This window comes from Oryx dammah, unplaced genomic scaffold (genome assembly GCF_014754425.2).
Source record: "Oryx dammah isolate SB20612 unplaced genomic scaffold, SCBI_Odam_1.1 HiC_scaffold_29, whole genome shotgun sequence".
Taxonomy (NCBI): domain Eukaryota; kingdom Metazoa; phylum Chordata; class Mammalia; order Artiodactyla; family Bovidae; genus Oryx; species Oryx dammah.
In genome coordinates, this window is record NW_024070213.1 from 61,945,152 (window position 1) to 61,965,975 (window position 20,824).

At 53.9% G+C, this 20,824-nt stretch overlaps 3 protein-coding genes across 4 annotated transcripts; 1 reads left to right on the plus strand and 2 right to left on the minus strand.

The window, feature by feature from the left end:
• Positions 1-3,589: 3,589 nt before the first annotated feature.
• MARCHF9 (membrane associated ring-CH-type finger 9) lies at positions 3,590-8,414 on the plus strand. Its single transcript, XM_040233098.1, has 4 exons — positions 3,590-4,342; positions 5,352-5,507; positions 6,179-6,371; positions 6,634-8,414. Exons 1-4 carry the CDS (start codon positions 3,986-3,988, stop codon positions 6,966-6,968), a joined length of 1,041 nt encoding a protein of 346 aa, XP_040089032.1. The 5' UTR covers positions 3,590-3,985; the 3' UTR covers positions 6,969-8,414.
• Positions 8,415-10,378: 1,964 nt separating this feature from the next.
• Positions 10,379-15,500, minus strand: LOC120857512 (25-hydroxyvitamin D-1 alpha hydroxylase, mitochondrial). Its single transcript, XM_040233103.1, has 9 exons — positions 15,231-15,500; positions 14,447-14,637; positions 13,748-13,950; positions 13,466-13,666; positions 12,941-13,116; positions 12,560-12,732; positions 12,279-12,357; positions 11,809-12,006; positions 10,379-11,256 (listed from the first exon to the last, which is right to left on the minus strand). Exons 1-9 carry the CDS (start codon positions 15,420-15,422, stop codon positions 11,143-11,145), a joined length of 1,527 nt encoding a protein of 508 aa, XP_040089037.1. The 5' UTR covers positions 15,423-15,500; the 3' UTR covers positions 10,379-11,142.
• A 518-nt stretch (positions 15,501-16,018) lies between these two features.
• On the minus strand, positions 16,019-20,802 carry METTL1 (methyltransferase like 1). 2 transcript variants are annotated; one of them, XM_040233100.1, is made up of 6 exons: positions 20,209-20,802; positions 18,837-19,000; positions 17,733-17,917; positions 17,527-17,640; positions 17,281-17,382; positions 16,019-17,115 (listed from the first exon to the last, which is right to left on the minus strand). In XM_040233100.1, exons 1-6 carry the CDS (start codon positions 20,319-20,321, stop codon positions 16,960-16,962), a joined length of 834 nt encoding a protein of 277 aa, XP_040089034.1. In that variant the 5' UTR covers positions 20,322-20,802; the 3' UTR covers positions 16,019-16,959. The 2 variants fall into 2 exon arrangements, with proteins under 2 accessions (XP_040089034.1, XP_040089035.1); XM_040233101.1 differs by having other exon boundaries at positions 20,644-20,789.
• Positions 20,803-20,824: the final 22 nt, after the last annotated feature.

Genomic DNA, 20,824 nt, shown 5'->3' on the forward strand with positions numbered 1-20,824 from the left:
CTATCACACGTGACCGCTTGACATTGCTTGGAGGAACAGAGGTGTGGTTACGCTGAAGGGCACGTGACTGGCTGCCTTAACTCTGGCTGGGGCGGTGGGGCGGGAGAAGAGAGAGGGTGGAGTCCAATGCGGTGCCATGGCAACCTGGGCCACCCAGGATTCCCAACTCCGGGCTGCAAGCCGAGCTTGAGTCTCACTACCCGTCTCTCACTCTCTCTAAGCGGGGAGGTGGGTCGAGGGACGGGAGGTGGTGCTGTCGTCTTTCTGCTCCGCCGCTAGCGGAAAACATGTTCTCATTTGTGTCTTTGTTTCATTCATTCATTCAGCAAATGTTTACTGAGTCCTTGCTTCCTGTGTGTATGTGGGGTTTCTTTTTTTTGTTAATTTTTTTTCGAGTCTCAGACACTTGACCTTTTGTTCAACTAGTGATAAGGTTATCTATAAAGATACAGTCACATATTTTATATGTGGTCATATAAAATAGGGAGTAGACGGTGCCCAGTTTAGTTCAGTTGCTCAGTCGTGTCTGACTCTTTGCGACCCCATGGACTACAGCACGCCAGGCTTCCCTGTCCATCACCAACTCCCGGAGCTTACTCAAACTCATGTCCATCCAGTCAGTGATGCCATCCAACCATCTCGTCCTCTGTCGTCCTCTTCTCCTCCCGCCTTCAATCTTTCCCAGCATCAGGGCCTTTTCTAGTGAGTCAGTTCTTTGCATCAGGTGGCCAAAGTATTGCAGTTTCAGCTTCAGCATCAGTCCTTCCAATGAATATTCAGGACTGATTTCCTTTGGGATAGACTGGTTGGATTTCCTTGCAGTCCAAGGGACTGCCCATCTGAGGACAAAACTAGGATTAAAGGGCTAATGGAAGGCAGGTTAGTACAATAATTCAACAGGACGTGTGGCAAGGTAATGTCGTCCCCTCTTCCCAACTTCCAAAGCAGAGACCAGATACCTTCTGACAGAGAAGTTATTTGATGAGCTGGAAAGAGGAATACTTGGGAGTATTCTTTAAGGTTCTTTTCTGCAGTAAGATGGTATGACATGTGTGTATGATATTATATACATCACATATAGATAGACATAGGAGTGAGCATGAGCAAGGAAGTTACCACCACACTGCATGAAAATGAATGTTCCCTTCTGCAAACCTTGTGACTCCTTATATGGGGTTGTTGCGTTTCTTTTTTTTCCCTATGGCAAGCTTTCCTAGCCCTTGTCCTAAGAGACTTTTCCCAAACAACCTCTGCTCACAGACATCTAGGTAGACAACAGGCAAGTTTCTCTGACTTCCCTTGTCTTACTGACTCCAACTGCTTTGTGCTGAGAGAATGGGAATAAGGAAAAGAGATCAGTTTCTCATTTATGATAAACTGTCTAAAATCTAAAAGTGAAAGAGGAGAGTGAAAAAGTTGGCTTAAAGCTCAACATTCAGAAAACGAAGATCATGGCATCCGGTCCCATCACTTCATGGGAAATAGATGGGGAAACAGTGGGAACAGTGTCAGACTTTATTTTTCTGGGATCCAAAATCACTGCAGATGGTGACTGCAGCCATGAAATTAAAAGATGCTTACTCCTTGGAAGAAAAGTTATGACCAGCCTAGATAGTATATTCAAAAGCAGAGACATTACTTTGCCGACTAAGGTCCATCTAGTCAAGGCTATGGTTTTTCCTGTGGTCATGTATGGATGTGAGAGTTGGACTGTGAAGAAAGCTGAGCGCCGAAGAATTGATGCTTTTGAACTGTGGTGTTGGAGAAGACTCTTGGGAGTCCCTTGGACTGCAAAGAGATCCAACCAGTCCATTCTGAAGATCAACCCTGGGATTTCTTTGGAAGGAATGATGCTAAAGCTGAAACTCCAGTACTTTGGCCACCTCATGAGAAGAGTTGACTCATTGGAAAAGACTCTGATGCTGGGAGGGATTCGGGGCAGGAGGAGAAGGGGATGACAGAGGATGAGATGGCTGGATGGCATCACTGACTCGATGGAGGTGAATCCCAGTGAACTCCGGGAGATGGTGATGGGCAGGGAGGCCTGGTGTGCTGCGATTCATGGGGTCGCAAAGAGTCGGACACAATTGAGCGACTGAACTGAACTGAACTAAAATCTGACACCATTCTATTACTCTATTTGCTCTCCTTGTGCCCTGAACTTCTATTCTTAATCATCTGGCTGAGGATATGAGTTCAAGCTTGAGATTCATATAAACCATGCTCCAGGGCGAAATGGAAGACATGTCAGTACAGATTTCCCCTCTTTGCATTCTGATAGTTGTAGTCCTGGACCTTTGCTGGCAAAGGCAACTGGAATTCTGGTAAGAAAAATCCTAAGGTGCTAACTGATTAAGGGGCTTGTGAGGTGAATGTTTCATTGACTATTTTGCTAGGATTGGTGGGTTTGTAAACCTCTGGAAGGCTAAGTGTCTCTGAGTGTTTTAAACTTTCATCCTACACCAGCAAGGTCCCACTTTAGCCTCACCCTCCACATAAGCTCACTGTTTTTAAAATAGAAGTCATCCTCCATCTTGGCTTGGGTTCCAGACCCTTTTTCTGATTCATTCATCCATCCATCCAAAATATTTGAATGATTTGTAAGAGCATTACTCTCCTTAATCACTTTCTATTGAGGATCTTTAGTTTGGCAGTCTGTCCCTGATTACATACCCTCCCTTTTCCTGTTAATTACTTTTTTTACTAATTAATTTTTTTCCCCAGTGTGTTTGACCCAATGAGCATCCCTGGAATTCCTTTTCCCACAGCATTGATAAGGAGAGGAGAAGGAGGATGTAACCGTAAGGCAGAAATAAGGGATGAGAAGGTTACAACTGGTTCTCAGGGTCAAGAGCCCCCATACAACAAAGAGCTAAGCATGTGTGTGCATGCGCGGGTGTGTATGTGTGTGTGTTAGGTATGGTTCACTTCAGTGCAGTGGTGGTGGGTCGGGAATACCAGGAAAGACACTCACCCCTTTAACACTCTGCTCCTTTGCTCACTTACCTCCCTCACACAATTACACACTTCTGTTTTTCATACAATCCAATTCCACCCCTTACACATTCATCTCTTCCATAGTTCCACACTGTGCACACTTTTCAGTCTTTTGTGTAAAAGTGTTTATTGCTTGAGCCCATGTCTTGCTCACTCACCTCGGACCCTTGCTTAGCTTTCTTTGCACACTCCCATTTTGCATAAGCCTCTCCCTCCCTGGTGCACCTGCGTCTGTGACCACTCACCTCCCATCCTCACCCGCTCCCCCCCCCCACACACCCCCATTCACACGCCTATTCTCTTACCCAGGTGCACACTCCCCTTCCTTGGCCACTCCCCTCCCTCCACCCTCCCCCGGGTTCGCACACTCGCCCCCGCCTCTGGGGACACCTGCTCGTGCGGGGCAGGGCGGGGATGCGCAGCCGCGGCCACTTCTCCTCCTCTCCCCCTCCCCGCCCCGCCCCTCCCTCCATCCCTCACCGGCTCCCCGGCTCCCGCCCCTCCCGCCCCGCCCGCCCGCCGCTCCGGGGGGGTCTCCGCCGCCGCCGCCGCCGGAAGGAGCCGCCATTTGCCACTGCCGAGCGCACGGGCCGAGCCGGAGCCGGAGCCGGAGCCGGAGCGGGACTGGGGCCAGGAGGACGGCGATGGGGGGCGGCCCCGGCGCAGGAGGGCCGGGGCTCGTAACCCCGGGGGCCCGGCCCGCTCCGGACCCGGACCCGCGGGGCGCGGCACCCTGAACCCACCCCCACCCCGCCCCCTGCCCCGACCATGGCTGCCCGCCCCGCCGCCCCCGGGCCGCCGGCCCTCTCGCCCCGCAAACCCCGGAGTCCCGGCGGTGGCAGCAGTGAACGGTTCTCGCAGGCCCCGTAGACCTGAGCCGGGCTTGCCTCTCCAGCGCGCGCCCCCTTCCCGGCCTTGTCCTCTCCCTTCCCCCCGCCGCCCGAGAGCCCCCCTTGCACGCCGCCCCCCGCCCCCCGGCGCCCGGACGATGCTCAAGTCTCGGCTCCGCATGTTCCTGAACGAGCTGAAGCTGCTGGTGCTGACGGGCGGGGGGCGGCCCCGGGCCGAGCCGCAGCCCCGGGGGGACGGGGGAGGCGGCTGCGGCTGGGCGCCCTTCGCCGGCTGCTCGGCCCGGGACGGCGACGGAGACGAAGAGGAGTACTACGGGTCAGAGCCGAGAGCCCGGGGCCTGGCCGGCGACAAGGAGCCGCGAGCCGGACCGCCGCCGCCGCCGGCGCCGCCGCCGCCGCCCCCGGGCGCTCTGGACGCCCTGTCGCTCAGCAGCAGCCTGGACAGCGGGCTCCGAACCCCTCAGTGCCGAATCTGCTTCCAAGGCCCTGAGCAGGTCAGGCCTGGGCACCTGGCGGGGCGGGGAGGGGTGGGGGGCGCGCACCTGGGGTGTCCGGGGAGACCGGGAGCAGGGGGCGGGGCCTGAGGAGGCTGGGCGGGACCCGGGGACCTGGGGTGGAAATGGAGTGAGGTTGGGGGGCTTGGCTGAAGACTCCAGGAGCGCAGATTTGGGGTGGAGGCGGATCAGGGGTCTCCAGGAAGGGGTGGGGCTTTCTCCTGGGAGGGCCCCAAATCCTTCTCTCGGCTTAACCGAGACAGCCTTTCTCCCCCACTTCTCTTACCCCAGGGTCTCTGTAGGCTGAGCGCTCGGAGGTGGGCAGACAGGAGAATGCTTCTGTTCCCACCTTGAAAGGAGGCGCCCAGCCGGTGCCCTCGCCTCCCTCAGTAGTTCTCTCCGTGGGGCACTTTTCTTCACTTCCCATTCCACAACTTTCTTTCTCATTCCAAAGAATATTCTTTGTTTAAATGTTATGGACAAAGTTGTCCCGGGATAGTACCAAGGGTGTGTCTCTTCCTGTCTTGAGAAATTACTTGATTAAAGGGGAACAGTCTCCACTCCCACCCTTAGGATATCTTCCTTTCTGATTCTTGGAAACTGAGGACTGTAACCTATCCCAGTCTGCACCACATCTGTGATACACTCTACAGTGATGGAATGGGTTAGGAAGGCATGGCTCGGAAGCTCGTTTCTCCAGATCCTAAGGGGTGGCCCTCCATTTGGGAAACCTTAAGGAGCACCCTCCTCAAACTCTAGGAACAGAGAAGACCCAGTATTTACCAGCCAACTCCCCCCTCCCCATCCCTTCCCTTGTCTCTTCTATTGGGTCCGGGAAGTTTACCTTGAACTCTAAATTTTTTTCTTTTGGGCTTGTAGCCTTAGCGTTGGTTGAAAGGCCTGATTTTTTTTAAGGTAGGAGACATCTGGAGAAGAGGTTTCTCTGGAGTGGAGAGGACTGTGGTCGGGTGGCGATAGCTGACAGGGACTCTCCTTACTCTTCCTCCAGGGGGAGCTCCTGAGCCCCTGCCGTTGCGATGGCTCAGTGCGCTGCACTCACCAGCCCTGCCTCATCCGCTGGATCAGCGAGAGGGGCTCCTGGAGCTGTGAGCTCTGCTACTTCAAGTACCAGGTCCTGGCAATCAGCACCAAGAACCCCTTGCAGGTGAGGTATAAGGGGAGCACTCTGAGACTGGGGCAAGGGCCTTTCAGCAATTAGAATCAGGGACTTTCCAGGCAGCTTATTTCATTCATGTACTGTTCAAAGTCACCCTCTCCTCCATTATCATAATCTTCTGTCTATAATCTCCCTTCCTTCGTTTACTCACAAAGACATTTATTGGGCGCCACCTGTGTGCCAGGCCCTGGGACAACAAAAGATGAAAAGGCAGTGGCGCTGCTGTTACTGCTGGAAGCATACATGTAGAGTGATCTATGTGTCAAGTTCTCGGTGTGTATTAACTCTTTTAATCCTAGTAATTATGTACCATTAGTATCTACATTTTAAGTCAGTGAGGACATTGATGCACAAGTAAATTTTAAAACTTGCCCGAAGTTACTCAGCCAGAAAGTGAGTGAGGATTTGGAATTCAGATCCTAGATGATCTGATTTCAGAGCAGTTGTCCGTCATGCCTTTCTAAAATAAGACAGGAAATGGTCTCAAACAATATAAGAAGTGCCACATTCTAGACTTGATCAAGGCACAGAGAAGACAGATTATTAGTCCTACCTGAAGGGTTTCAGGAAGGCTCCTGGTGCATTTTCCTAATAAGGGCAACCCTAACCTGGCTTTCCATCTCTTTCTGTGACTTTTTGGAGCCTTTTCTCCCGTACAGTGGCAGGCCATCTCCCTGACGGTCATCGAGAAGGTCCAGATTGCAGCCATAGTTCTGGGCTCACTCTTCCTCGTCGCCAGCATCTCCTGGCTCATCTGGTCCTCACTTAGCCCTTCAGCCAAGTGGCAACGGCAAGATCTGCTCTTTCAGATCTGCTATGGCATGTACGGCTTCATGGATGTCGTCTGCATAGGTGAGGGTACCTCTCTCTCTCTCACCTGCTCAGCATCTTCCTCCAACTGACACACTTCATTTTCCCTGCCCATTCCCTCAGTTTCATGGCCACGTTTTCTACCATTGAGAACCTTTAGGGCAATCCTGGTGTCCCTCCTTTCCCTGCTTCTCCTGGCCCTTTGCAACCCTGTCTCCACTCCCGCTGGAGAAATGTTGGCTTAAGTACCTCTGGTTCTAGGTCTGGGCAGCATTGACTCTGGACTTCTTATCCTCTTGCTCAGGCCTCATCGTCCATGAAGGCTCCTCCGTCTACCGTATCTTCAAGCGCTGGCAGGCAGTAAACCAGCAGTGGAAGGTCCTGAATTATGACAAGACCAAGGACATAGGAGGAGATGCAGGGGGAGGGACGGCAGGGAAGCCGGGCCCCAGGACCTCACGGACGGGCCCCCCTACTGGGGCCACCAGCCGCCCCCCGGCTGCCCAGCGCATGCGGACGCTCTTGCCTCAGCGCTGTGGCTACACAATCCTGCATCTCCTTGGACAGCTGCGGCCACCAGATGCCCGTTCCAGTTCCAGTTCTGGCCGTGAAGTTGTCATGAGGGTCACCACGGTCTGAACTGAACTCCAGGAGTGGGGATGTTGAGTCAATGCATCAGCCAGAGCTAAGCTGTCATGGCTGCTGGAGGTACCACCTGGACAAGGTGTTTGGGGCACACTGCCTCCACCAGTGAGGATCTCTGTGGACAGCTTCAAGCTGGAGACATTGTCTGGCCTCTACTGCCCACTGGGTAGAGACACCTGGATACATTCCAGCCCCCACTGACAGCCCCTCACACTCATCCTGGGGCAACCAGTGGGTAGGTGGGGAGAGCATCATTTCTTCCCTAGAGAACCGTCCTTACCTCAGCTCCTAGGGCCTCCAGCCCCCCAGCTCCACTATGGTGACTTGGTGAAGGGGGACCAATGCCAGAAGAAAGGGGCTGTAGACCCCCCCATTCCCTACCCCATGGCCACAGGGCAGCTGGCAATAAGACTAGTATACATTGACCTCCCGTTCCCTGCATGAGGGCGGGGGTACTTCCCTGTGCTCCACCCCTCCCCCCATTGCATGGGGGGAAGGGCATAAAGAATCATTTATATGCACATGGAGACTCCTTTCTCATCCGGGGGTTTTCTGGAGGGTTGGGAGGTGTGGGGAAGTTTCTCTGCAGAGGTTGCAAATCCCAAATGCAGCAGTGGTTTCTGAATTGGAGGTGTAACTCCCACTTGGTGGTGAATAATTCACATTGGCTGCTAGGTGGCAGTGCTCAGAAGCATCTCAGGGGTGGACCTGATACCTGGGTGTTGTGTGATTTAGAAAAAAAATCTCCCCACCGTGGTTTTCTTGTCTACCTCACAGGGCTGGATTGAGGATAAATGAGGGACAGTTTGAATGCCATTGTAGGGAACAGTGATGGCATAAAAAGATTTCTAGATTAGTTGATGGTGCATTTATTTTAAATAATAGCTGATTTACAAATTCCAAAATGTTTTCAACTGGAGTTATACAGAGTCTTGGAAATTTGTGTTAAGTATCATAATAGATACAGAAAATTTGAGGGGAAATAGACATTGCAAATGTGAAGGATGGTGGTTATTTGCAAGAATGAGAGCTCCTCCAGTCCCCTAAACACTGGGGGCTGGAGCAGTCCTTGTTCAGGGAATCTTGCAGGTTCTATCAATCCCTACTAGGTAATGTGCTTACCAGGAAAAGTGGTGTGAAGTGAATTTGGACTCATTTGGAGTGAGACAGACTCTCCCAGGGTTATGAGTCTCCAGCCCCAGTTTAAGCTCCCTTGTTCAGGGCCACAGGTCTGATCCTGGTGTGTCCCAGCTAGTTGATATTAACTTGTGCTTGGAGGCAGGCATGTAGAGGGCTGAAAAAGGTTTGGGAAGGACTGATGAAGATGCCAGCGTGATGCCTGGTCCCTTTCTCTTGCGGCCTTGGGGCTGTGTGTTATATGAAGGATTGTGTCTTTTACGTGAACTGTTCATCAGCAATTAAAATAATTACTTCATAACATTGCTTAAGTCAGATCCAGAGACCTCTCCTATTATTAGTCCTCCTTTCAAGGAAGGCTCTGCTTTGTCTCCTCCCTGGGGGTGTTTTGGTAATGCTTCTCTATTAAAGGTCACATATCCTTGCCCAGGAAATGGTCATCCCCAATCCCTCTCCAGAAGGGGTCTCAGCCGCTGTCCATGGTGCTGGCACCCAGACTCACTTGGGAGTATAGGAATCAGAGCTGTACTTGAGTGTGAGTAACCTGGAAGTGTTGAAGTGTATCACCTCCAACCTCAGAGGGGATTAAAGTGAAGAGAAAACTGAGGCTAAGCCCTATCCCCCACCTCCACCCCCCACTTTTCCAGTGGGAAATAGTTTCCCCAGAGAGATACCCTTCCACATTCTCCACCTGGGGATACAGAAGGACCAGACTTCACTGATTTGCCTTTCACAGACTAGCTGGTGAGAACCAGAAGGGAGACAGCAAAACTAAGTGACTCTGAGTTCTTATCCAAGTAGATAGGGTTTAGACAAGTATGACACAGGTGGGATTTCCTGTGCCAACCTTGAGCTTTCCCTCTTGATGGCCCCACATAAAGGCTTAGATATAACCAAGAATATAGGCACTTAATGCACAAGCACACTGTGCATTTCTGTGCTGGGTCATAAAACAGGGCTAAGTGAGAGCATTTTCTCTTCCCCTTCAGGACCATTGGAGGTATAGGTATGGAGTTTGGGACTGGCAATCTATATTGTCCTTTCTCCTTTTTCTACATTTAAAGGATTATTGTCCAGGAAAGGGTCATAACATCTGCTGCCCTTCTTAAGTGAGCAGGCCTACTTTCCCATGAGGAGTGTGAATGTGGAAAATCTTGACCACTGATTCCAGGGGAAAGGGTCTGAGAGGAAGTGGGGAGTTAACTCTCCCTCTAAGCTCAGAACTGCCCCAAATCAGGTCACTTAGGTTCAAGTTGAGCTGGTGATAGTAGGGTTAGAGACTGAGAACGCAGCTGAGAAGGAGCTGAGAGGCGGAGCAGTAAACCAAACCTTGGTCTTTGCACACGGTTGGGGGTATACCTTACCCCTCTGTAGATCTTAACATAAATAGACAGCCCCCAGAAGGCTAGTGGCTGATGGAGTTTCTGTGGAAGGGAGCCATGTCTAGGGCAGGGGCTGAGGTGGTGAGAGGAGGAGGAAGTGTGAAGTGAAATCTCCGTCTCCATCTGCTAATTGGAATGGAGGGGAGCAGGAAGAAGGGGGACAAGTCCTGACATGGGGAGGGTAAGCTAGGCTACAAAAGGCGCTGCAGGGAAGGTGCTGAGAGATTTATTTGTATGGAAGATGAGTTAATCTATATACATCACGAGTAGAGAACTGAGTCCAGCCTCTGGGGGGGCCAGAGAGTGCTGACTCAGGGGAACAGGGACTCTTGCTGCCCACTCCTCTTCTGCTTTGGTGCCCTAGGGCTTCTAGCCACCCCCACACTTGGCGTTCATCCTCTCTGACGCCACCTCTCTGTCTGTATCCTTATCTTTCTCTGAAGGAAATTACCTTGGAGCAGCATCTCTAAAGAGGGCAGAGTGGCCATGCTAAGGTGTCCTTTTAGTCCTGGCAGTCCAGGTTTCAAAAGCACTCCTCTACCAAACAGTCGACCATCTCTGGCCATCTCTGCAATTCCCTCCCCACCCCTTTTAACAGCCTAGCCCTTGAAGCTACTTTTCAACACCACCCTTCCTTAATCTCTTACCGGGAGCCAGACTTGGCTGTTCCCACCACAGATAGAAATATGTTTGGGTTTGTGATGCAAACCTTTCTCCCAGGTGTCTAGACCTCCCATTGTTATGGAGGCAGTGTGTGTGTGGGGGGGGGTGGGCGCCGGTGGTCACTTCTGGGACCTGAGAAACCAAAGTAGGTAATCTGGGTCAAGGTCTTACCTCCAGGTCTTTGTAGGAAGTGAGGGAAATAAGTCAGTCAAAAGTCAAGGATGGAACATTCAAAGCAATTTTTAAATTTAAAAACAGTATTTAAAAAACTTCAATATGTAAAAGGAGGACTTCGGTCCAAAGACATCTCTGCCTGGGATCTAAATGGTGGGGGGCAAGCAAACTTAATAGTGACCAGAGAGCCAAGGAGAGTTTTTAAAAAATCATAATCCAGATGAGGATAGACTCACTTTCCTAGGGGCAAGATGAGGAAGAAGCAGGGTAGACAGAGCTGTTTGTCCCTTCTGCCGCATCATCCAGATACAATCTGAAAGTCTACATGGTGTCACCCAGTCAGGGACAGGCCCTGGCAAGGTGTATGAAGACAGAATAAGGCTTCATCCTTCCTCTCAAAGAGCTCACAGGCAACAAGAGAGGATCAACCAGGGGCAGACCAGATACACACTTAGCTCAGGCTAAGTAAGTGCTTAGCCAGCAGCATCAGTAAACACTGTGAAGCCCCAAAAGGCCAGTGGTTGAATTCTTCCTCAGGCCACCCAGCATGATTAGTTAAAATTGAAGTTGGCCCTTGAAGGAAGCATATGATATGACTAGAAGGGCTAAGCAGGTTAATGGGTCATGGTTTTCTCAAGGCTTGCTGGGTCAGGCCAGGTACATACTTCCTACCTCTATCAGGGCTGCTTAAGCACTTTGCTGTGGTCTCTCTAACCAGACAGACTGCAGAGAAATATACATCTCTTGGTCTCATGCCTAATAAACCCCTGTGATGAGAGAAACAGAGATGACGACAGCCTGTTTCCACCATACTATCTGTCCACAAACTGTAGGTTGATGCTTCTCTCAGGTACCAGGACAGTCCGGGTCATCGGTCTGACAGGGGCAGAACCTGGCTCAGGTTGCACCTCAAAGTGGATCAAGATCTGGAAAGGGAGGAAGAAGGCTATCACTATGGAGGGGTCTACAGTGGTGGGCTTGATTGGTAATGGGCATTATTAGTGCTAGGATGGTCAGTGTTGGAATGGCACCTGTGGCTACTAGGGGATGTCTTAGTCAATGAGGGTAAGAGGTTATGGTAGGGAAAAAGATAGTCCGAAAACCCTCACCCACCCTCTGGGCCTATGATGGGACTGACATATTTCAGGGGATTAGGTCTCCCAGGTCTTATACATTTCCATATGCCTATCAAGAGGGCTTCCCAGGTGGCTCAGTGGTAAAGAATCCACTTGCCAAGTAGGAGATGTGGGTTTGATCCCTGGGTCAGGAAGATCCTCTGGAAAAGGAAATGGCAAACCACTCCAGCATTCTTGCCTGAGGAATTCCATGGACAGAGGAACTTGGTGGGGTACAGTCTATGGGGTTGCAGAAAGTCAGAGACGACTGAGTGACTGAACAAGAACAATGACTATCAGAAGGAGAGATTGTGGCTTCAGAGCCCTCTGCTCTGGGGAAGGTAGAAGATCTAGGTCACTCACCTGGGCCAAGGCCATTTGCAACTCAAGCTCTGCCAGGCGTCTTCCCATGCAGCTGCGCTTGCCAAAGCCAAAGGGGAGAGATGCAAATGGGTGGGGAGCTGGACCTTCCCCTAGCCAGCGAGCTGGACGAAAAGAGTTTGGTTCTGGGAACTGGGCAGGATCCCTTGAAGTAGCATAGTGACACAGAGTGACCAGTGTCTGGTGAGGGAGGAAAATAAACTTGTCAATTTGGGCCCAGGAAGGCCAGGAGGGAGGTAGAGAACAGGACTTATGGACTGGGAGGAAGGCAGGTTCTGGTTGACTGTGATTTGGAAGTTTTCTGGAGCTACTTTTCTTTACTGCCCCGTTATATCCCAGAGAGGCACCCAGGCCAAGGAAAGGGTTTGAAGGGCTTATGGAGAGTATCTGAGAACAGGAACAGTCACAAGGTAGGGATGGCTTAGCAGGAGGGGCCCATAGGCTCTACTCACATTTTTGGGGATGATATATTCGCCCACACGAATGTCTCTGTCTGGGACACGGGAATTTCCAGGTACCACGGGGTACAATCTGGATGGCAGAGCACAAAAGGGAGACAACAAGGTGAAGCAAAGGCTATAGCCCTCCTCTCCTGCCACCCAAATTCCAAACCCATTCTTGGCCAGGCGTAGAGTACCATTTTCCTGTACCCCCTCTCCCAGCTCCCACCCCCTGTATGCTTCCCCAGCCCTCCCCCAGCATTTTCTCTAGCTCTCCTCTCCTGCCCCCTCACCTTAGCACTTCCTTGACCACGGCCTTCAGCAGGGGCAGCTGGGATAGGGCAGTGGCTGAGGGTTGGGTACTGGAGCCAGGGCCCAAGGCAGCTGTGATCTCAGCATGGAGTGCTGTCTGGATTTCGGGGTGCCGGGAGAGTTCATATAGAGCCCAGGAGAGCGTGTTGGACACCTGCGGGGACAGGGGGAAGCAGCGTTAGAGGTGTTGAGAGTGGGTACCCAGCATAGGGGGCAGGATATGAGGCAGTCTGGACCCCTGGAGGTGCTAAGCCAAGCTGGCCTAGAGGACCACAGTGGGTTTCCAGCCGCAGGGAAATGGCCCCGAGATGGAGGAGGTTAAGCTGTGGAAGTGGGGCTCCCAACACAGAAGGAGACCTCACCGTGTCCACCCCAGCGAGAAGCAGCTCCGTCACATTCCCCAGGATGGACGCGGCAGGCAGCTCTTTCTGGAGCAAGAAGTAGGTCAGGTGTGCCGCAGGTCCCGTGTCCTCCTCAGACTTCCCCAAATGGTTCCTCATGGCTACCTCAGCCTCTCGCTGCTCTACGTGCTGCTGGGCTGTGCGGACGGGGACAGGGTGTTCCTCACCACCTGGGAACAGCTTTATGTTCCCCCATCCCCACTTCATTTCTGTGCCTTGCTGTGCGTGTGCCTGCTAAGTCGCTTCAGTTATGTCCCTGACTCTTTGCGACCCCGTGGACTATATCCCACCAGCTCCTCTGTCCATAGGGATTCTCCAGGCAAGGATACTGGAGTGGGCTGCCATGCCCTCTTCCAGGGGATCTTCCCGACCCAGGAATCGAACCCTCTTCTCTTATGTCTCCTGCACTGGCAGGTGGATTCTTTACCACTAGCGCCACCTGGAAAGCCCAGCCCACCTGGGAAGCCCAACCCGTCTGTGCATTACCGAATGCAAACATCTGGTCCCAGTCTCGGCAGAGGCGGTCCCAGGGTCCGGGCACGACGCGGTGCAGCCAGTTGGGCATCGCCATGGTCAACAGCGTGGACACGAACACCGAGCCGACCGCGCGGATGAAGGTCTCTGTGTCTGGGGGTACCTCCGCCTCCAGGCAGCCGAGGCGGGAGCCCAGCAGCACCGCAGCAATGCCTGGCCGGGAGGGGGCGCTGTCAGGGCACCTCGAGACCCTGCCCAGGTGCCTCTTACGCGTGTTCCAGTCCTGGGACTCACCTTCCAGTCCAAACTTGTAAAACTCTCCCGCCACGTCTCGAACCAGGGCGGGCGGCCCAGCGCCCAGTCCCCGCTGGCGCCGCAGTCGCCGCACAAGGTCACGGACCACGCCGTGTAGGGTCCCAGCATAGCGGGCGGCCGCTTGCGGCCGGAGGAGCAGCGGGGCCAGGAGGCTGCGAAGCCTCTGCCATTCTTCCCCTTCCCTGTGCGAGGGTGCGGAGAGGGCGCGCATCAGGGCAGACGGTAGTGTGGAGAGGCGACCCGACGCGGCTGGTGGCGATGGAGATGGAGCGTGTCGGGCTGGGGTGGCCAGGAGAGGGATAGCGTCTTCTCCCTCGGGGGTACAGAAACCTGACCATGCCGGCACCCGCTTTCCATCCCCACTCCTCGTTACTCATTTCCTGCCCTGGAGGGGCCTGGGTTCCTGGGTAAGCTGAGTCACAGAATCTTCCTTTGCATCTAGATCCTGGTGCCTCAGCCCCTTCCGGAGTCCCCAAGATTCCGGCTTCAAAAGATAAAGAGGTGAACAAGCACCAGAGCCGGGCTCCACCTGAGCTTGAGCGAAACGGACTAGGGTGGGCACCTCGACTTGCCAGAAGGTTGGGGAGAACGACCTCCACCTCCCCAGACTGTTTCCAGACCGCGCCTCAAGGGAGGAAGGCAGCTGGACGTCGGGGGCTTTGGGGCCAGAGGACTCACGCGGTAAGCAGTCCGCAAGCCCGCTGGCGGCGGCGACGGTGCTCCGTCCAGGGTGAGAAGCTGCAGCGTTCGGGCCGGGGTCCCTCCTGTCGTAGCAGCTGCTCGACCAGCGTAGGGGCCGCCAGGTACACGGTGCGCACCGTCCCGAAGCTGGCCAACCACACTGGCCCGAAGCGCGCGGTGCCCTGCACCTGGGAGGACGCGAGGGGCGGACTTGGAGATCCAGGCCGGGAGCTCCCGGCTTGGCCTGCGCCAACTCCAAGGGCGCTGTTTCAGGTTTGAAAGGGGGAGCTTCTGCTCCCAAGTGGTGTATGGCTCTGATGCTGCAAATCCCTCTCCTTTCCCTCACTCCCCATCCCTAGGAAGTCTGGGGGTGATGGGCAAAACGGAGGAGCTGGGCGCAAAGCTGACTTTCAGAATCTCTTTGGCCACCTGGGCGGAGAAATCCCTAAAGGCTCCTCCGGTGGACTGTTCATCTTAGGACGAGCCCCCACTGAAGGTATAGGAGCGTACTAGCTTTAAGAGAGTCCCGCCTCCCGCGCACTTGTTCTGGATCTGCGAGCCTCCAGACGCCTGCATCGCGAGAAGGGGCGTTTTGAACGCACTCCTCCGCGGGGTATCCAGAGGACTCCGCGTCCCGGGAGCCACCGCCCCCAGTCCCAACTTCGTCTTTCCGTACGCATGGGCATCCGTTCCCACCGGCCCTCCTTGCTACGTTCTGCACTAGGGTTTGTGAAAGTTAACCTCCCCAGCTTTCGGTTGTGGGAACGGCGCCCCGTTCTACCTGCAGCTCGTGTAGCCGTGACAGCCCCCCTTTGCAGAAAAGCTCCGCAAGGAAGCCGGGCGTGGAGGGGCCTGGGATGTCCGCCAAAACCCGGGGCGCTGAGTCGGAGCCTCTGGAGCCCAGTGAGGCCCCCAGCTCAGGACAGCGGACGCGATGGAACACTCTGGATGCGAATTTGAGGGTCTGGGTCATGGTCTGGCTCCAGAACCCACCAAAGCTGGCTCCTCCACAGCATCTTGCCCGGCCCCTATTTAACTCTTGGGCGTGGTAGTGGCGACGCCCCCTCGCCAAGCTCCTCAGCCAATCCCCTCTCCTGAGTGGTCAATGCTGAGGATTAGCACCCAGGAACAGTAGGCGGGGCCGGAGCTGCCAAGGCTGCTCCCTTGGGTCTCATGTTATCATGACCCTCTTGGGAGGCGAGGCTTGCCTCAGTTTCTCCTGGGCTGGTGCCCTAGTCCATCAGCCTAAAGATCTCTTCCTCAGAAAGTCCATTTGGTGAGGTTTAGTTGACCAAGACACAGACTCAGTCCCTGGTATTCCCACCACTTCCCCAGGGAGCTCGGCCCGTCCCCCGCCCCCCACACCCTCAGGAATTCCCCGACCTCCAGCTCCCGCAGTACTAGCGGGAAGAGGCACAGCTGGGGCTCTCAGATTCTTGCCTCGTTGGGCTGCACCTTTTCTGTACCTGAGCAGAATTTTTCTGCACTACCACATGGCTCCCCCTGCCCCTATCCCTGCCCCCATCACCCCCAAGCTGGACAGAGGGCGGGTGGGTTCATGGGTTAAAATGGTTTCAGGAGTCTTCATTTTTATTCCTTGAGGAGAGGGGGTTGGTCTTTTGGGTCAACAAGCCCTGTCCTACCAGCCAAGGGAATATGAGACTTGAGGAGCAGAAACGAAGGAACTTATTGCAAACTAGAAGAGTTGAGAGATTTTTCTGGGCTCCTGGACAGAGCAAGGGTTAAGCTAGAGTTCTGACTCTCCAGCTGACTCAGTCTCCTGTGTGTGTGGGGGGTTTCTAGTCAGCAGCCCCTTTCCACTCTTAGCCTCAGAATCCTCCCCAGCTCAGCTCTCTGCTCCTTACTCCGCCCCCCACAAGCAGGTTTGGTGCTAGTCAGTCAGCTCTGAAATCAAAGCAAAGGTCAACATGAGAAGGGAGGGGGTCTCCACCACCACACCCTCCCAGGATCTCCAGAGACAGCAAGAACAAAGGGAACACAAGTTCCCCAGGTCAAGTCTTAGGCAGGGAGAGGGTGGGAGTGATACACACTCTAGCCTTTCCTCAAAAACGTAGCATGTTATGTGCACACACAAACATGTTACCCTCAGAACCGTAAAGCAAACGTGAGCCGGCGGGTGACTTGAGTCTAGTAGGCAGTGTAGATGGACAGTGGAGAAGGGCATTCCTCACTCCAGCTGAGAAGGAGAGCTCCTAGGAGAAGGGAGTGCTAAGGAAGAGCAAGTCCCCACTCCTTTCCAAGGATCCCTTCTGGTCCAAGGTCTTTTGACCTTCCCAGTCAGCTGCTTTGGGTTTCTGCTGCCACTGGAAGGGCAAGAAGGTAAGAGGCGTCTGGGGCAGTCCTGAACTCCAGGGTCCTGCCCTGGGCAGCTCTTCAACTTGAGAGACTGCTGCCTGCTCTCTCTGTAGCGGGCTCAGCTGGGAAGGTCCAAGGGCCTGATCTCTGTTCCAGTCCCCCAAATATGGGGTTCCACTAAGGCAAAGGCAAAGTCAGTGACCAGGAGGGGTAGGAGTGGGAGTCACTGCCTGGAGGGTGGGATCCTGTATTCTTCGGAAGATGGCTGGGAAGTTCTTTCCTCCATTGCGTAGAACTTTCTTTCCCTCCTCGGTTGAGGTGCCCAGATGTCCCACAATGGGGTCTTCACTCTGGGAGAAGGAAGGGTCCAGTAAGTCCTTGCCCATCTTTCAGACTGCCCTGGTCCCTAGACATTCATCCCATCCTCTGGGCATTAAGCTGGATTCAAAGACAGAACCACTCTGGCAAGAATCTTTCCGTACCTCTCCACAGTTTCTCTTAGGCTCCCTACTTACCAGCTCCTCCAGAGGCACACGCTCAAACAACGGGTGCCCTTCAAAGTGGGTGCGCATCCACTCATGCAGCTCCAGCACGTCAGTTATGGTGTACACCAGCCCCTGCACAGGCAAAGTCAGTCTGGAGGGGCCGCTGCAAGCGGTCGAGCAGCAGGGTGATGGGGATGGTGGTGAGTCCCCAACGAACCCCCACTGAATTCTCGGTTGGAAGCCCTCACCCCGTCCTCCCTTCTGCTCTCGACTCACCCCCACTCTCAGCACGTAGGCATACTCTGCCAGCAGTGTGGGACTGATGATTCGCCACTTGTGCTTCGTCCGCTTGAAATGTGGGTCAGGGAAGAGGAAGAACATCTTTGTCAGCTGTGAGACAGACGAGCACCGACAGGGTGGTGAGAGCCTGGCCTCCACACCCCACCTGCTTACCAGCCTAAACCCCGGGGGCCCGGCCCCACCTGGCCCTTGTGGAAGAAGTTAGGAAGGTGCTTCATGGCATTGCTACGGAGACAGGCGATGTTCTGGAAACCACCTCCAGGAGCAGCTCGCAGGGCCCGGATCCGGTCTTGTACATAGTCTGAGACTTTCACCCGGATCTCCAGGCCCAGAATCAGCGTGTCTGGGAACAGCGGTGACAGTTCCACTGGACACAGAAACAGAATCAACCTCATCCTTACAGGATGTACAGAGGGGTCAACACGGGAAAGGAAGTCTCAATCAGCAATTACCCAAATCAGGAACGGAAAGTATGGCCAGAGAGCTACCTCTACGGATAGCTCTGTGCTGGAGAGGCTGAGGGACACCCCACAGTTGTCACCAGAACTGGAAGTGGGAAGGCCTGGCAATACAAATGTCTTTGCACATGCTTTAGTCTTCACAGTGTTTCCACACATTGTCTCACTTAATTCTCATGACATTATGTGGTAAACTGCAAAGATGATAAAACTGAGTGTGGGAAATGGCTGAAGCCACAGAGCTAAGAGGAGGCAGAACTGGAATTTAGAACCGTGGTTTCCCGCCACCAAGTACTATGCTCTTCCTCTCTCTCATGCTGCTATTTCCATGGAAGAGCTCTACATAGAGAAGGAGGTCTAGCATGCATGGCTGGGACAACACAGACGATATGAGAGAAATCCGAAAATAGTATCTTGGAGAAGGAATGGGTTCTGGTGAGGAAGGGGGAAGGGAGAGGGGGGTGGAATCCCCGAGAAAGACAGTTCAGGATCATTGGCCACAGCGACTAATCTCTGACGCTTGTGCTGACCAGCTCACTGACCCGGCACCTGGCAGGTGAAACGGCTCATGTAGGGACCAGAGCCAGAAGCGGGGCCAGACCAAGACAACTCAGGTTCTAAGAGGCTTTGAGGCAGCCCCCTCCCTTCTCCTGGGCGAAGGCCACAGACCCAGAGTAGAGGGAAGGTGGAGGTTCTTCACAACAATGTCACAGCAAGCAGTGTCTGGTCCGAAGGGGAAAGGCCAACTATGGCCCCCAGCAAACCTGCTGAGGTGGCAGAAGCTAGGCACTGCCTCTCCTTGCCCCAGAGAGAAGGCCAGAGTGTTACCTAACAGGCCGCCATAGCCACAGCCTATGTCTGCAAACTCCACTTGAGCCTGAGCTCTCTTTTCTTTCTTATCCTTTGGGTCATCGTGGCTCTGATTTTGAGGCAGTGGAGCGAAGAACTCTGGGTATAGCTCAGACCAGTCCATGTCCTCTGGTTTCACAGGGCTATTGGAGAGAAGACGTGAGAAATGTGGTTACGCCATTGTGGAAGTGGTACTATGTGTGTGGGTGGATGGGTGAGGGTGGGCGATGCATGAGAGGAGGGTTTCTCAAAAATTCGGTAAGAGTGGGTCCTTTGGCCTCTAGGGAGCACAATGGAAACCACCCTTAACCCCCAGTATGAATCATCGGCCTATCATGGGGCCCATGACTGTGATCCGCCTATCTCCCTTTCCAGGGTTGATGTGACTGACTGTGCATCTCTCCTTTCTGGGGTTCAAGTTCCCCTTGTCCCAGAGACTGGCTGCCTAAGGCGCTGGGACTTGTCTTTGCTGAAGTTCTCTTCGGGAAGAGGATGGAGTAAGGTGTGGGTAGGGTGGTGTGGAAGTTCCTCTTTTTTTTTTAAAACTGATTTTATTGGAGTATACTTGATTTGGGAAGAGTTGACTCATTGGAAAAGACTCTGATGCTGGGAGGGATTGGGGGAGGAGGAGAAGGGGACGACAGAGGATGAGATGGCTGGATGGCATCACTCACTCGACGGACGCGAGTCTGAGTGAACCCCGGGAGTTGGTGATGGACAGGGAGGCCTGGCGTGCTGCGATTCATGGGGTCGCAAAGAGTCGGACACGACTGAGGGACTGAACTGAACTGAATACTTGATTTACAATGTTGTGTTAGTTTATGCTATAGAGCAAAGTGACTCAGTTACACATATACATATAACCACTCTTTTTAAGAATCTTTTCCCATATAGGTCATTACAGACGATTGAGTAGAGTTCCCTGTGCTATACAGGAGGTCCTTATTAGTTATCTACTTTAGTAGTGTGTACATGTGAATCCCAGGCTCCCAATTTATCCCTTCCTCCAAGTTTGCCTTTTGTTAAATTTCACAGATGAAACTGAAAGATGGAAACGACATTCTTCCTCCATCACTCTAGTCTCAGAAACAATTTCTTTCTCTTCCCAGCCTAGCAATCCTACCCACACGTCGGCCAGAACACCACGCCCCCTCCAACCCGCAAACTCCGCCCTCTACCGAATCTTACCCCCCCACCCCCTCGCCACCACACACAAAACTGACGTCACCCAGCGATCCTCCTAAGAGTACCCTAAACCCTCCCAACCGTTCCAGCACGATCGCTTTTCCGGGCTAATCCGAGAATTCTGCCCTCCTCTGGCTCCCCTGCTCGCCCCGCCTCGCTCACTCACTAGCGCAGCGTATGATCCGCCATGGGGTTGGAGTGAGCCCGCTGCCGATAGTAGCGCTTCTGAGGCTGTGGGGCCTCGGCTCCTGCAGCGTCCCCAGTCTCGGTTCCCGCCATGATCTCCAGAGCGGGTTTCTCTACGGAACCCACGTGGAGAACTAGGCTCTGGACGCACGAGAATGACGCAGTCAGGCACGTATGCTCAGAGCCCTCCCCTTAAAGCCCCAGGAGTGAATTCGGCTGGGCTGGGCAGGGAGGACCGCAGCGGGGCCGTGCGGAAGGCTGCCTCCGTGCCGCTGGTCTTTAACTGGGCTGGCAAGGCCAGACTCGCACCCAGCCTCTATCGTTAACCTTCTTCTGTTTGGTCTGGTTACTATCCCTGTTGCAGGCCCCTGTGCACCCCGCAGGTGAGAGGGGTCCAGGGACCCCGCTTTCCTACGTTGAATTAATCCTCTTTCCTCTCCCCTCCTTCCGGTCTCCGAACAGTGCACTGGGTCTGACCCCCGTAGCCCGGTGTAAGTCCCGTCGGGTGTGCGCTGGGGACCGGAGCCAGGGAGGCAGCTCCTCATCCCACCTTCAGAAGTCAGACTGGAGGAAGGAGGGCGAACTCGAGGAGGCGG